At 45.8% G+C, this 13,285-nt stretch overlaps 1 protein-coding gene across 2 annotated transcripts; it reads right to left on the bottom strand.

The window, feature by feature from the left end:
• Positions 1-5,277: 5,277 nt before the first annotated feature.
• Positions 5,278-13,185, bottom strand: RPUSD4 (RNA pseudouridine synthase D4). 2 transcript variants are annotated; one of them, XM_075564112.1, is made up of 7 exons: positions 13,001-13,185; positions 12,426-12,591; positions 10,299-10,500; positions 8,931-9,024; positions 8,714-8,858; positions 7,188-7,285; positions 5,278-6,697 (listed from the first exon to the last, which is right to left on the bottom strand). In XM_075564112.1, the coding sequence occupies exons 1-7, from the start codon at positions 13,178-13,180 to the stop codon at positions 6,491-6,493; spliced, it is 1,092 nt and encodes a 363-aa protein (XP_075420227.1). In that variant the 5' UTR covers positions 13,181-13,185; the 3' UTR covers positions 5,278-6,490. The 2 variants fall into 2 exon arrangements, with proteins under 2 accessions (XP_075420227.1, XP_075420228.1); XM_075564113.1 differs by having other exon boundaries at positions 8,714-8,819.
• Between the last annotated feature and the right edge of the window lie 100 nt (positions 13,186-13,285).

The following is a 13,285-nucleotide window of genomic DNA, read 5'->3' as shown; positions in this document are numbered from 1 at the left end:
TGATACTGGGGCTTGTAACAATGGGAGGTCTGTGGCAACTCTGCATTGAGAAAGTCTATTGGCGCCCTTTGTCCAAAGCCATGCGCTTACTTTACGTTTTTCTAGTTTTTTCATGATGCTATTGCACAGACGACAGTGCAGTATAGACACTTTGGGAAACAGAATGCCTATGACTTGGTTTAATATTAGCTGTTCTGTGGCGGCAGCTCTAACCTGGTTTTAATTCTGACTTAATACTAATCTTTTAACTGGCTGGTTCTTAGATGGTGCAAACAGTTATATCTTAAACAGCTTGATTTTCAGGCTCCTTTGAGTCAACACAATCACTATTTCACAATGGCTGATGTTTTAGGCCTGTCCCAACTTCCCAGGCCACCCTAACCTGGGAGGAAATTACTTCTAATTTTCAGAGATTAGAAACAGTCAGTGACAGCCCATTAAGGATGAGAGAAACATCTGATCTTTGTTTTAAGCCTAAGAGAAAGCAGAAAGTCAAAGGAAGTGCTTCTCCATCCTTTGACCCTTGCCCCAAGGATTCCTAGAGTCCTGAATGGTAGGCTTCTGCAGACGGCTGTGACCTAGCCCAGCAGAGGGCGACTGGCCTTACCACCTTCCAACCCCAGCCTACTAGCTAACATTAAAGCAGCCAAGCAACAAGTTAACCAGCATGGGATGCAGACTACTTACTACCTGGGCCTCTTGAAGGTGGTTTGAGATGCCTGAATATTCGCTCAAGAGACCTAAAGACCAAGGGTTGTAGAACAGCAGCTCTTGGGCCAAATCCACCTGTTTTTGTAATACCCTGTGAGCCGAGAACAGTTTTTACATTTTGGTGGGGGTGGGATGGGGGAGGGGGGGCACATCAAAAGTTGAATATATGGTACTTAGTGACATGAAAAGCACACATTCAGATTTTAGCCCATGATCAAAATGTTACAGGAACAGTCTTACTGGTTTATCACATATCATCTATGGCAGTGTTCAAGGGGTAGCATCAGAAGTAAGTGGATGCAACAGGGATCTTATGACGTACAAAGGCCTAAAATATTTACTCTCTAGAAATGCTTTGCTGACTGCTGCCGGGCTACAACCCTAAGGGATTGTGTTCTCAACTCTGCTGCCAATACCTTATCCCAAAGGAACTCTGGGAATGGATGAGCAGCCCCTGCCGCCTCCCCTTCTGCATGTTCCTAGAACCCATGTCCCTGACACCAGATCTCGATACAGACAAGCCTGCACAACTCCTCCTGCAGTCTGCTCCTTCGTGAGGGCCGTTCCTCCCTCCTCGCGAGCCCTTGCTGGCTCCTACTTCACTGCATCCGAAGCCCACAGGGCAACGAGCTGCCATTTCTTCTCCCATCATCTCAGTGGGCAACTCATTGCAATGAGGGAACTACATCCCAGAATAGTTGAAGTTTTGTGGTGTGCTTAAATTTTTACAAGGACATTTCACATTTCAAATAAATATTTCCAATGTAAAACTTTCAAAATCATGGTTTTTTTATAGTTGAACAAACAATATATTCTTTTAGTTCATTTTAATTAATGAAAATCAAACAGCTTCCTCTGTTACCTCCCCACCCTTTCAGGTGGCTGGCTGTTCCACATCTTTGCCAACTGCTGTCGTTGGCATCCAGAGTAGAGACCGTGTCCAGGGCAGATTAGGAATTTTCAAAAATCTGTGACTAGCTTGGTAGCTTAGATCTCAGCAACCAACATAATGCCTAGCATGAAGAGCTAAAAATGCATTTAGAACGGCCACACATGAAGAGGCTGGGCAACATGAACAGGACACACCCAGTCCTGAAAGGTCACCACTGTCGGGCCAGCCTAGGGAGTGGCATTTCTGGCCCACATTCATTTCCTTCATCCTATTAGCCCCAGCTAATGACAAGCTCCTCGAGAAGTCCAGCACCTCCACACTTCCACCACATACCAATCGCTGTGCAGCAGATTACAATACATAGATCCACATCAGAGACCAGAGGATACAAATCCAAGGGCACGTTTCTAAACGCGCTCCGACATGCTCCTTTTCAAAAATTTCCAGCCAAAACTTGTATTGCAATAGCCCCTGCTCTCTCCAGTTTCCCTGACTCAAAGCCGGTGATGACTAGTTTCTGTCAGCTTACGGAATCTTATCTTGATAAACATGCTTTACTAGAAATGGCAGTGAGAGCATGAGAAAGATGGGCCTTTCTAATCCCAGTTAGTCTCAGAATCCCACAAGGACAGTTCAACCCTGTCCTACAGGGTCACTGAATCAGAAATGATTTGAAGGCAGTGAGCTGAAAGCTATCACTGTGATCTCCCAATCAGGTCGCACCCTGGTGACATCACCTTGGCATGTGGCCTTTTTTGGGGCTCATACAACTCTTGTCAGTCCATACATTCATTGTGTGAAGTACATTTGTACATTCAGTGCCCTCATCATTCTCAAAACATTTGCTCTCCACTTAAGCCCCTGGCATCAGCTCATTTTTTCCTCCTCCTTCCTCATGAACCTGATAATTTATAAATTATTTTGTCATATCTTTCCCTGTCTGATGTCTCCCATCACCTACTTTTCTATTGTCTGTCGCCCAGGTCATATGCAGATCCTTGTAATCGGTTCCTCCTTTCCAATCCACCCTCCCTCTGCCCACCCAGTATCACCACTCACACCACTGGTCCTGAAGGGATCATCCACCCTGGATTCCGTATTTCCAGTTCCTATCTGTACCAGTGTACATCCTCTGGTCTGGCCAGATTTGTAATGTAGAATTGGGATCATGATAGTAGGGGAGGAGGAAGCATTTAGGAACTAGAGGAAAGTTGTATTTTTCATCATTGCTACATTGCACCCTGACTGGCTCGCCTCATCCCTGAGACCTTTCTGTAAGGGGTGACCAGTGGCCTACAAATGGGCTTTGGGTCTCCACTCCGCACTTCCCTCATTTACTATGGTAAGATTTTTTGTTCTGATGCCTGATACCTGATCCCTTCAACACCTCATGATTGCACAGGCTGGTGTGGTTCTTCCATGTTTTTGTTGCTTTTGAGCTAGATGGCCGCTTGGTTACCTTCAAGTCTTTAAGACCCCAAACGCTTTATCTTTGGCTAGCCGGGCACCATCAGCTTTCTTCACATTTGCTTATGCACCCATTTGTCTTCAGCAACCATATCATGGAGATGAGTACACAATGATAGGATTTTTTGTTCTTTGATGTCTGATAACCGATCCCTTGGGCACCTCGTGATCACACAGGCTGGTATGCTTCTTCCATGTGGGCTTTGTTGCTTCTGAGCTAGATGGCCGTTTGTTTACCTTCAAGCCTTTAAGACCCCAGACGTATCTTTTGATGGCCAGACACCATCAGCTTTCTTCACATTTGCTTATTCACGCGCTTTGTCTTTAGCAGTTGTGTCGGGAAGGTGAGCATCATAGAATGCCAATTTAATAGAAAGTATTCTTGCATTGAAGGAGTACATGAGTGGTGGCCCAATGTCCTTCTGCTACCTTAATACTAAACCTATATATATGCACATAAATCTATTTCCCCATCCTTATAAATATGTTTACATATGTACATCTTTATCTAGACCTCTATAAATGATGTGGCCCTTTTCTAAGAGACCTGGCTTGCTGCTCTCTGCCGGGATGGATTCTGTACCTGGCTCCAGTGGCAGCCCATGACCTGGTTCAGGGACCTGTCGGCACTATGCCACATTCCTGCAGCCTTGGATCCTCACAATTCTGCACTTGCGAGCCTGTGATCTCCGTTTCCCACTTCTGCTTACTACATTGGCCTGCCGCTGTGAGTCTAGAAAGGGCTTCTGATGACTCATGGACTTGAGTTGAACTGGGCCAGGTTGCTTCCTTGATATGAAGTTCTTAATACATTTATATTACTGGTTTTGCTTTTCTAGAGAACCCAGCCCAACAGTCTGGTTGTCTGGATTCAAGGCAATGGCCTCCCACACTGCCTGTCATCAGTGGCCTATCACCTGACTTGGCTGCCTGTGTTAGTCTGGGTAGACTAGAGAAAAAAAATCCACACTCATATGTATTTAAGCAAGAGGTTTATATACAAGAGCAATCGAACATTGAGAACATCCCAGTCCAGTCCAGATCAAATCTATAACTCTGATATTAGCCCATATGTCTGACACCAATTTATAAAGTCCTCTTCAGACTCACAAAACTCATGCAATGATGCTGAATGCAGGAAGATCACAAGCCAGTGGGTTGGAAGTTTAAAGATCCAGTGGCATTGCAAGCAACTCAGCGCTGCTGGCAGGGCTTTCCATGTGGCTTCTCCGGCTGGAGGTCTGGCTCCATCAGCCTCTCTCCATGTGTCTTCGCCACAGGGATGTCTCGCATGGAGTGAGCCGAGAGAGAGAAGTGTCTACAGCCTCCAAGGAGAAAAATACAGGAGACCCCAGAAATCTCAGATCATGCCTGCAGAGGCCTCATTGGTTATATCTTGATTGACATGCCAGACTCCACCCCTTCACTCGTAATCCTCTCACCCTGACACCAGGTTTTATAACTACCATACTGCCATTGGGTCTGTTCACCTTTGCAGTCACCAGTCTGTTGTCTCCCTGCTCCTCTTGGGTTCCCCAGACCCTAAGCTACTCAACTCAGGAGATGCCTCCAGGCTAATATCTGACACCCCCACCAACCCATTCCCACTACAGACCTGGAAGCTGCTCAACCTGGACTTGGCCAACCTATAACTGTGAATCACTTTCTCATTATAAATGTAGAGAACCCAGGCCTGAGGTCAACAGGTATAGTTATTGCACTTGTGCTTCAACCATTACGCTCTGAGAGTAACAGGGCAGGGGCTAGGGAAAATGTTACCACTTTCGAAAACCAGACCCATTGCTATCAATGAATGTCCCACTCACTGTCACCCTTTCAATAGGGTAGGACTGCCTCGTCGGGTTTCCAAAGCTGGGAATCTTTAGAGGCAGACTCACATCTTTTCGCTACAAAGCTCATCACGGGTTTGAACCACTGAGCTACCAGTTAACAGTTATGTCCTTAACCACTGTCCCATCAGAGGTCCTTGCTGTCAATGCAGACAGCATACAAGGAAGTGTCAAAAGGTTTGTAGAAAATTTCCTTATCTTTGAATTGCATTTTTCCATGAACTTTTTGGAGCCCTAGTGCAGAGGCTGGCGTCGAGCTTCGCTGATGCTGCGCCAGTCCAACTTCCTTCACTCTGTGCAAAGGCAAGGGACGCAGATCTGTTCCCAGGAAACAAGACGGGGCGTGCTGGCTCAATGAGCAGTAAACCCAGAGTCAGGAACCTTGTTCCCAAAAAAGATCAAGACAGTAGCAACAGCCAGTTGAAAGGGTAAATGTTTTGTCATATACATACTTACAATCCAACAAACAGAGGCAAAATCCTTAAAATCACACAATTGCATTTACTGGCCATCCCTGCCCTACAAAGGGCAGATGACGACAGGTGGATGAAAACGCCAATTTCTAATCTAGAACTTTTAATGATGGCATCTTTTCCAAAACATCAGTGTACCATCTGGGTCTACCATCTCCTTAGTTGACAAAAGCTTTTTTTTTTGTTTAATTTGACTTTATCTGGCATATATGTACTGGGAGATTTCACACGTGTCTCAGTTCCCTAACTTTCTGGAGACACATGACAACTACCAGCTGGAGCTAACAATCACTCTTTTTAGACTACATGAGCTCTGGTTTCTGTGCCCAACAACGGTTTTACGTCTGGCTATTTAGTTTTACGCCTGGCTATTTACATACGTTTTCCTTGCTTATCCAAATTCCACAGATCAAACACCCCCTCCATAGGCTGCGTAACAAGCAGTGCCTCATGCTATAGCTATACAAAATCCCTGGGTTCCATGATGTGTTCTCATATGTTCTCTCCAACAGAGAGACCCTTCCTGAAAAGAAAAAAGCTTGACCAGTGGATGAAAAGTTTGCCCCCATAGATTGTTTTAGTTCTCCAGTTGTGGTGCCATATGCCTAGTTCTGTTCTCTTTGTCAATATCCCGCCAGGCAAAAGAACAACAAAGTCTAGGGGATTATGAGTTGGGCTGCTAATCAAAGGATCAGCAGTTTACGCCCACAAACCACTCTGGGAAGAAAAGATGAAGCTTTTTGTTCCCGTAAAGGTTTACAGCCTCAGAAACCCAAAGGGGCAGCTCTCTCTACACTCTAGGGTAGCTATGAGGCAGAACTGACCTGATGGCAAAGTGTTTCTGTAGTTTTTTTAAAGGCAGGGACATGTCTTAGGAACTCCCATAGCTTGGCCAAACGATTGGTAAGTGGGCTTTATTTTCCACTGTATGCCCTAAAGTGAGCTCCTTCAACGTATCACAGTTGATTTTTCTAGCCTGTTCCCCATGCGAAGCTATCAGTCACCAAGGCCAACTTCATTCTCCACTATGCAAAGTGTCGCGCTCTGGGTCCAAACTGGCCAACACACTTCGCCACACTCCTAAGTGCCCTGCTTTGTCAACTCTGATCCTTGCTGGGCACCTCTAAGCCCAGGCGACTCAGGGAACGCACAAAGAAGCGAGGAAGCTTGCAGACCAAGTTGAGGTCCTCGTTCCTGGACCCCAGGGCAGGAATGATCAGTTGCCGGGCGTGCAAGTGAAGAGGGATGTGGCGGGCCTTTGACTGCTTCAGCCCCAGCTTCTTTAGGGTGCCGGCACACAGCTTCTACACAGAGAAAAAATAGATCCTTAAGAGCAATGCCAAGGGTTCATTCTGTCTAGTATGCAGGGTGAGAAGAATTCCACCCATAGGAAACCATCTAAGCTCCCTGGGAAATACAGCCATGACATCCCTCTTTAGGGCACGCCAAAGAAGGAAAACCACACCCCCAGGGAGCCTCTTACAGAAGAACAGGCGACAACAAAGCAATGAAAGAAACAGATTCCACCTTGGTTCATTAGCAGAAGCATAAAAGGCTGACTTTAGCTTTTAGAATGATTTCTCTCTCCTACCCATTGTTCCTTAACTAATGAAGCGGTGAGGTTTTCCTAGCAGAACCTGCAGCTCCAGGGTAACAGTAACTCCTTCTGTATTTCTCCAAAAGCCAGATAACCAATGAGTTGTCATATCTGCAGATCTATTTCTGATTTTAAAAAAAATAAGCCCTGAAACTCTTCCTCATATTTTGTTACACAAGGGGTTAAAGCAGGATTACCTGCGGGGCCAATTTATTCCAGTCTGAGTACTTGTGATCACCAAGGATTGGACAATCTAGTCCAAAAGACAGGTGAACTCGAAGCTGATGTTTTACACCTAAAACAAACAAGGAAGAAGAAAAAGGAAATTTATGAGAAGTCATGGAAACAATACCACTTCTGCTACCAACTTCAAATCAAATTCAATCAAACCTGAGAGCAGATGTTTTCCAGCCCACAGATCCAAAGCAGAGGAAAGTGTACCAGTGTTCATATATATTAGACATTATATTTCCTCAAGGAAACTCCCTTTATAGCAAAGTACGAGCTGATTTGAGTCTGTCTTTTTGTAAGACTGACTCGAAATACCACAGTAACCCTGCCACATATATATGCACTCATGCATTTGCATTATATTATGCCTACTGTAATAGAGGTTGTAATTCATAATCTGTTAAACAGAGAATGACTACGTCAAATCACAATAATGGAGGACAACTACACAATACCAGGAACCATGGCCTTGCCAAGTTTAACAAGTAAGATTAACCATCACAACTAGGGAGTAAAATAATTATTTTTAAACCATGGCAATAACAAGAGAACAAGTTTAGGGTAATAGTTACCATAATGGAAAAGAAGGGGGACTGTGTTGGGAGGTGATGCTATATAGCTTATTGCTTGTAATGTTATTCTTTATACTTTGTTGTATTTGGGGTTTTTCCAGTTTTACTATACTTGAGTATACATGGCACGCCACTGGCTTTGCTTCTAATGATAAGTAATACTGCTTTGCACATTTTAAAATGTAATCAAACTGTACAGAGGCTCCAAAAAGTTGGATTACAATATAATGAAATTTAAAAAGAGAAACAATGAAAATATTTAAGAAGATCATGAAACCTCCCCATAAACTTTTTGAAGCCTCCCAATATCATTTTGCTGTCTACTGAGGAGCTCTAGTGTGTAGTGGGTTATGCACCGGGCTGTGACTCAAAGCACATCTTGGGAGAAAGAGGAGGTAGCTTGCAACTTGGAAACCCAATACGAGTCCTGGTAGCTCAGTGGTTATGCGCTGGGCTACCAACAGCAAGATGAGTGGTTCAAAACCACCTGCAGCTACTTGAAAGAAAGACGAGGCTTTCTACCCTTGTGAAGAGTCACGGTTGAAAAAAAAAGTTACTGTTTCGGAAACCCACAGGGGCGATTCCATCCTGTCCTATAGGGTTGTTATGAGTCAGAACTTACTTGATTGCAGTGAGTTTTGGGAGTTTGCAAACCCCTAAGGAGCAGTTCTACTCTGTACTTTATAGTAGATATGGAATCGACTTGTCGGTGGGTTGGCTATTGATTGTTTTTAATAGTCATCACTACAGGAGCTCCCAGCCTTGGGTGACCATCAGAAACCTTGTCAAACAAGTCAACTGCAATCCCAGCCCATCCAAATACCAGTATTCCAGACCAGAGAACACCCGACATAGGCCCTGGACAACGCTCAAATGCACTGGGCATTTGCTCTCTTACTGCAGACTGGCAGCCCCCTTACCGGTCACAGGCTGGAGCTCCAAAAGGGAGGAGGAGAGAGTGCTGCTTAGCACCTGGTACTGAGTCACAGCGACATGTGCGTTCCGGCTGGTCCGCGTCTTCACCATCTTCCCATTGTTCATGTGGTAGCACGGAGAGAGCGTCATCTGAGGCCAGAGACATCAGCTATTTCAAAGGAGGACCAGAAAACCCACCCTGCCAGAGAGCAGCTCACCCACCTTATGATGGTGTTTCTGGCCTTGCACCTCCTTCTCGATGATGGGGATGTCGACAACTCCTGCCGAGGGCACGGGGACACGCACGGTGATGGCCCTGAGGGTGATACCAACCCATGCTTTAGCCACAGCAGGTTGGCTTTGGCGGTGCAAAGGATCAAACACAGAACTATAGGATCAATGGGTCCCAAATGATTCCTCAGCCTACGAGCTTATGACTATTTTTTTTGCGGGGGAGGGGAGGGGAAGGGCCCAGCGTCGGGGTGGGTCTCTTATGACTATTTTCACAAACAAATCTTTTTGCTACAAAGATGCAAAAATTGATTGCCAAGCAATTAGTGGGGGGAGTCCAGGAAAACAACAAAAAAGTTATATTCATAAGTTGGTCTTTCATTCTAGCCTTCAAAAATGGATGCTTATATTTTGGGATAAACATAGGATTCTTTTGTATCCTGGATTTTTCCCTCCCAATACTACCCAGGATGGGTCCTAGTTGCATACTAAATCAATGAATTCGTGAATACGTAAAGGAATGACCAAGTAAAAAACTTTGAGGACCACTCCTGGTGTTTTCCCTAAAGACGTCTCAAGAATAAAAGACCTTGTTCTGAATCACTTTTGATGGAAGTTCCCTGTCATTCCAGCAGACAGGTAAGACTTGTTTACCCTTTCCTTAGGTTTACGCCTCCTTCAGGGGAGCTCATGGTACTGGCAGGTAAGCACTGGACTAGTAATCACAAGGCAGGCGGTTTCAAACCCATCCCCTGCTCCGTAGGTGAAAGATGAAGCTATCCTGCTCCCACAAAGATGTGCAATCTAAGACACCCTATACTGATTGCAATTTATTTCTTGCCCGTGTTTCCTACTTTAAAACCTGAGGCAGATCTATGTGCACTGACATAGAAAGATCCTTCACATATAGTTGTAGGAAAATAAAGTACAATGTACATTGTACAATGTGCTATCTGTACACAAATAGAGATTTGCTGTATATGATAGTCACAAATGTAACTGCACTATCGATCAGAATAAGTACTAAATAAGTACTAATAAGTACTAAATAATTAATAGCGGGTGCTACCTTAAAGAAAGGCGTTAGAATGGGGAGTAGGGGCCTTTTACATACAATTTTTACCACAGGAATAAAATCCTATCACTTGTATAATTAATTTTTATCATTTTGATGTACAGTCAGAAGACCCATGAACCATGATTCAATCAGCCTATCTTCCAAGTGCCAAAATTGTTTCGCACACTTATATCCCAACAGGTTCTAGCCTTCTATGACTAAGAGTTCCTGATATATGAGTGGATGTTTGAAGGGGATGCCTTTGTTCATGCCATCTCTACCATCACCGCTGGGTCTCATACCAGTACTTCTTGGCCACCTGGCGGGTTTTAAACAACTGCTGTACTTGATGTGCCACTTCCTTCTCCCAAGCCAACACCATCACACCCGTAGTTTCCTTGTCCAGCCGGTGACAGAGATGCAAGGGCTCTGCCTTGTGGCCACGCAGCATCTTCGCAAGGACCGGGAGGACATCGCTGATGCAGAGCTGGATGCCAGGACCACCTAAGATGGGACAAGCCGGAAGTCTGAGTGCCCAAGACAAGATCCCAACAAAGTCGTCTACTTTGGGGCAATACACCGTTCTTGATGCTTAAAGTTTTCTACAGCCTTGCTACTTGAAGTGTGCTCCAGGGAACTAGTAGCCTCACTCTGCTCAGGGAGCTTATTAGACCCAAGAGGACCTCAAAACTTTCTTGGAAAAAAACTAATTAAAACATAATGGGATCTGTCCAGAAACATTTTGAAATCTCCTGGCATAGAGTTTAAGGGAGTCCTAGCGGCATAGTGGAGTAAATGCCTGGGGGAGGAGGAGCGGGGAGGGAGGGGGGTTAAGGAAACTACAAGGTCAGCAGTTTGAACCTAACAGCTGCTCCAAGGGAGATGTGGTTTTCTGCTCCTAGGAAGATTCATAGCCTCAAAAACCTTATGAAACAGCTCTACTCCAGCCTCTGGGAATGCTATGAGTTGTAATCGACTTGACGGCAGTGAGTTTGGTTGGTTTCTGGTATGCAACCTCAGGACCCCCAACCTCAAGTACTAAATTACAGTCAGCATTTAATAAGATGCTGTCATAAGTACATTGAAGCCTGAGAAGCACAGCCTTAAGACAACCTATGTACTCATTCAGAAACCATCCACCCAAATGGAGGGAGACCTGATAGTTTACTATATAAGCGGAAGTTTGAGAATTTGCAAGTAAATTTGGGTGAATAATGTAAAATCACAGGGCTCTCCTAAGGCATTAGGGAAGAGTGGATAAAAGGATAGCTTTGGTGTTACGCATTTCTGGATTCTATTCTGTGTGCTCCCAACTAGCCATTTGATTTTGGACGGATTACTTAACCTTTCCCATCTTTAGTTTTCTCACCTATAAAATGTAAATATCTGGATAGTAACTGCCTAATATCATATGGAAAAACAAGAAGTTGCTGTGGAGAATAAGAGAAAGAAAAATCATACAAAGCACTTGGTAACAACAGATTTAATTCCTTACCTTCATGCCTAACCTTCTCCACACCTCCAAGAGGCAGTCCCTTCATCTACCTCAACTATGCCTTGTTATTCTGAAGAACCCTTTTACAAATGCATTTTAAGCATATCTTTCTCCAACTCATCCCACCAGTCTCTGACAAGTACAGTTACCACTTATGTAAAAACATCTAAGTGTCCATTAAGTTCCAGGCACTGGGGTTTTGTGGCATATATTCGACATGGATGAGAGCGTATAAAAATTATGGAAAAATTCCTTTCACTTTGCATTCCATTTTCCTCCAACTTTTTGAAGTCCCCTTGTGTTTTTAATTATTATTCTCTCTCTCTACCTCAACAGTTCTCAACCTGTGGGTCGCAACCCCTTTGGGAGTCAAATGACCCTTTCACAAGAATCACCCGATTCATAACAGTAGCAAAATGACAGTAGCAAAATGACAGTTATGAGGAACTGTATGAAAGGGTTGCGGCACTAGGAAGGTTGAAAACCGTTGCCCTACCTCAAGACAAGGATGAGCGTTTGCAGTACCCAAGAGCTAGCTCTGGTGGTGAACTGGGTTACAAGTTGGGCTGCTAATTGCAACCTCAGCAGTTTGAAACCAGCAGATGAGACTTACTATTCTATAGAGATGTCTGGGCTCAGAAACAAGCAGCAGCTCCGTTCTGTCCAGTGGGGTCACTGGGGACCGTGTCCACAAGACGGTAGTGAGCATAGTAGTAGTATAGCACTCACTGCAGCCTCCTCTACACACAGATTCAAGTTAGAACTGATTTGGGAAAATGGATTCGGTCTTATCTTTGTGGCCCCAAAGAGCTTTAGGTAGAATATTGCTCTATACAAGTTGGACCAATTTTGAATCTAAGGGGCAGGAGCGCCCCACAAGGAACCGGCCAGCAAAGCAGCAGGAGTCCCCCGCCCTCTCCCACGAGGTCCTCACCATGCACAGGCACGCCGTAGGGCTTATTGATGACCACGAGGTCCTTGTCCTGGTGCAGAATCCCTCGGCTCAGCGCCTTAGCAAGCACGTTGGGGTGGACTCGCTGCAGCTGCTGTGTGAAGCGCAGCAGTTCTTGCACCCTCCGTTGGACAGGGCTGGTGGGTACCTGGCGGGGAGGGAGAGAGGGAACGCTGGTGGGGGAGGGTAGGCGTCAACTGCTCACAGGGTGGCGGGAAAGAGAAGGCTTTCTACTCCGTAGAAATGTACAGCCTCGGATACTCTAAGGAGCGGTTTTACTCGGTCTCAAAGGGTCGCTGTAACTTGGAAACTACTCGACAGCAGTTCGGGGGTTTTTTAGAGTAGGGGAATGAAGTAGGGGAAGCCTTCCGTGAAGTGTGTGGGGAACTAATGACTGTTAATTTCCTATTGAACTCGTCCCTTTCTAGAGCCATTTGAGGACGGACGCGTGACGGTCTCTCCGGGATATCGATGTGGGGAGTTACCTTGCCGCCTAGCTCTCCCCTTTCCCTCCACGGGTCTACATTACTGGAAAGTGGGGTCCCTTCTCAACTCACCGACTCCTTCTTTTGCTCCTGTTTCTGGGCTCGGAGCCTCTCCGCCAGTCGCTGCGCATCCAGGGGCCTAGAAGCAGCCGCGGCGGAGGAGAACCGCTGAGAGGCCCGGAGGCCGAGATTCGCCCAACGGCGGCCCGCGTCGCAGGCACGCAGGGCCGGAAGACACCTGCGCGCCGCCATCTTCGCCGGGGGCGGGGCGGAAACGGCGGGGCGGGGAGGGCGCGCGTGAAGGAGCGGTTAGGAGAGGGCGGGGCGAGCGAGAAGGGAATCGATAGGCTCCGCGAG

Source organism: Tenrec ecaudatus, chromosome 12, assembly GCF_050624435.1.
Source record: "Tenrec ecaudatus isolate mTenEca1 chromosome 12, mTenEca1.hap1, whole genome shotgun sequence".
Classification (NCBI taxonomy): Eukaryota; Metazoa; Chordata; class Mammalia; order Afrosoricida; family Tenrecidae; genus Tenrec; species Tenrec ecaudatus.
Note: the sequence above shows the minus strand (reverse complement) of the source record. Positions and strands in the feature narration are given on the sequence as shown.

Excerpts from the sequence above, each read along its gene's own strand:
- RPUSD4 (XM_075564112.1), bottom strand. The coding sequence starts at position 13,180 with ATGGCGGCGCGCAGGTGTCTTCCGGCCCTGCGTGCCTGCGACGCGGGC. Across the intron at positions 9,025-10,298 it reads CAGGTGGCCAAGAAGTACTG|GGCCATCACCGTGCGTGTCC; the intron begins GTATGAGACCCA and ends TATCACCCTCAG. Across the intron at positions 6,698-7,187 it reads GGAATAAATTGGCCCCGCAG|AAGCTGTGTGCCGGCACCCT; the intron begins GTAATCCTGCTT and ends TTCTCTGTGTAG.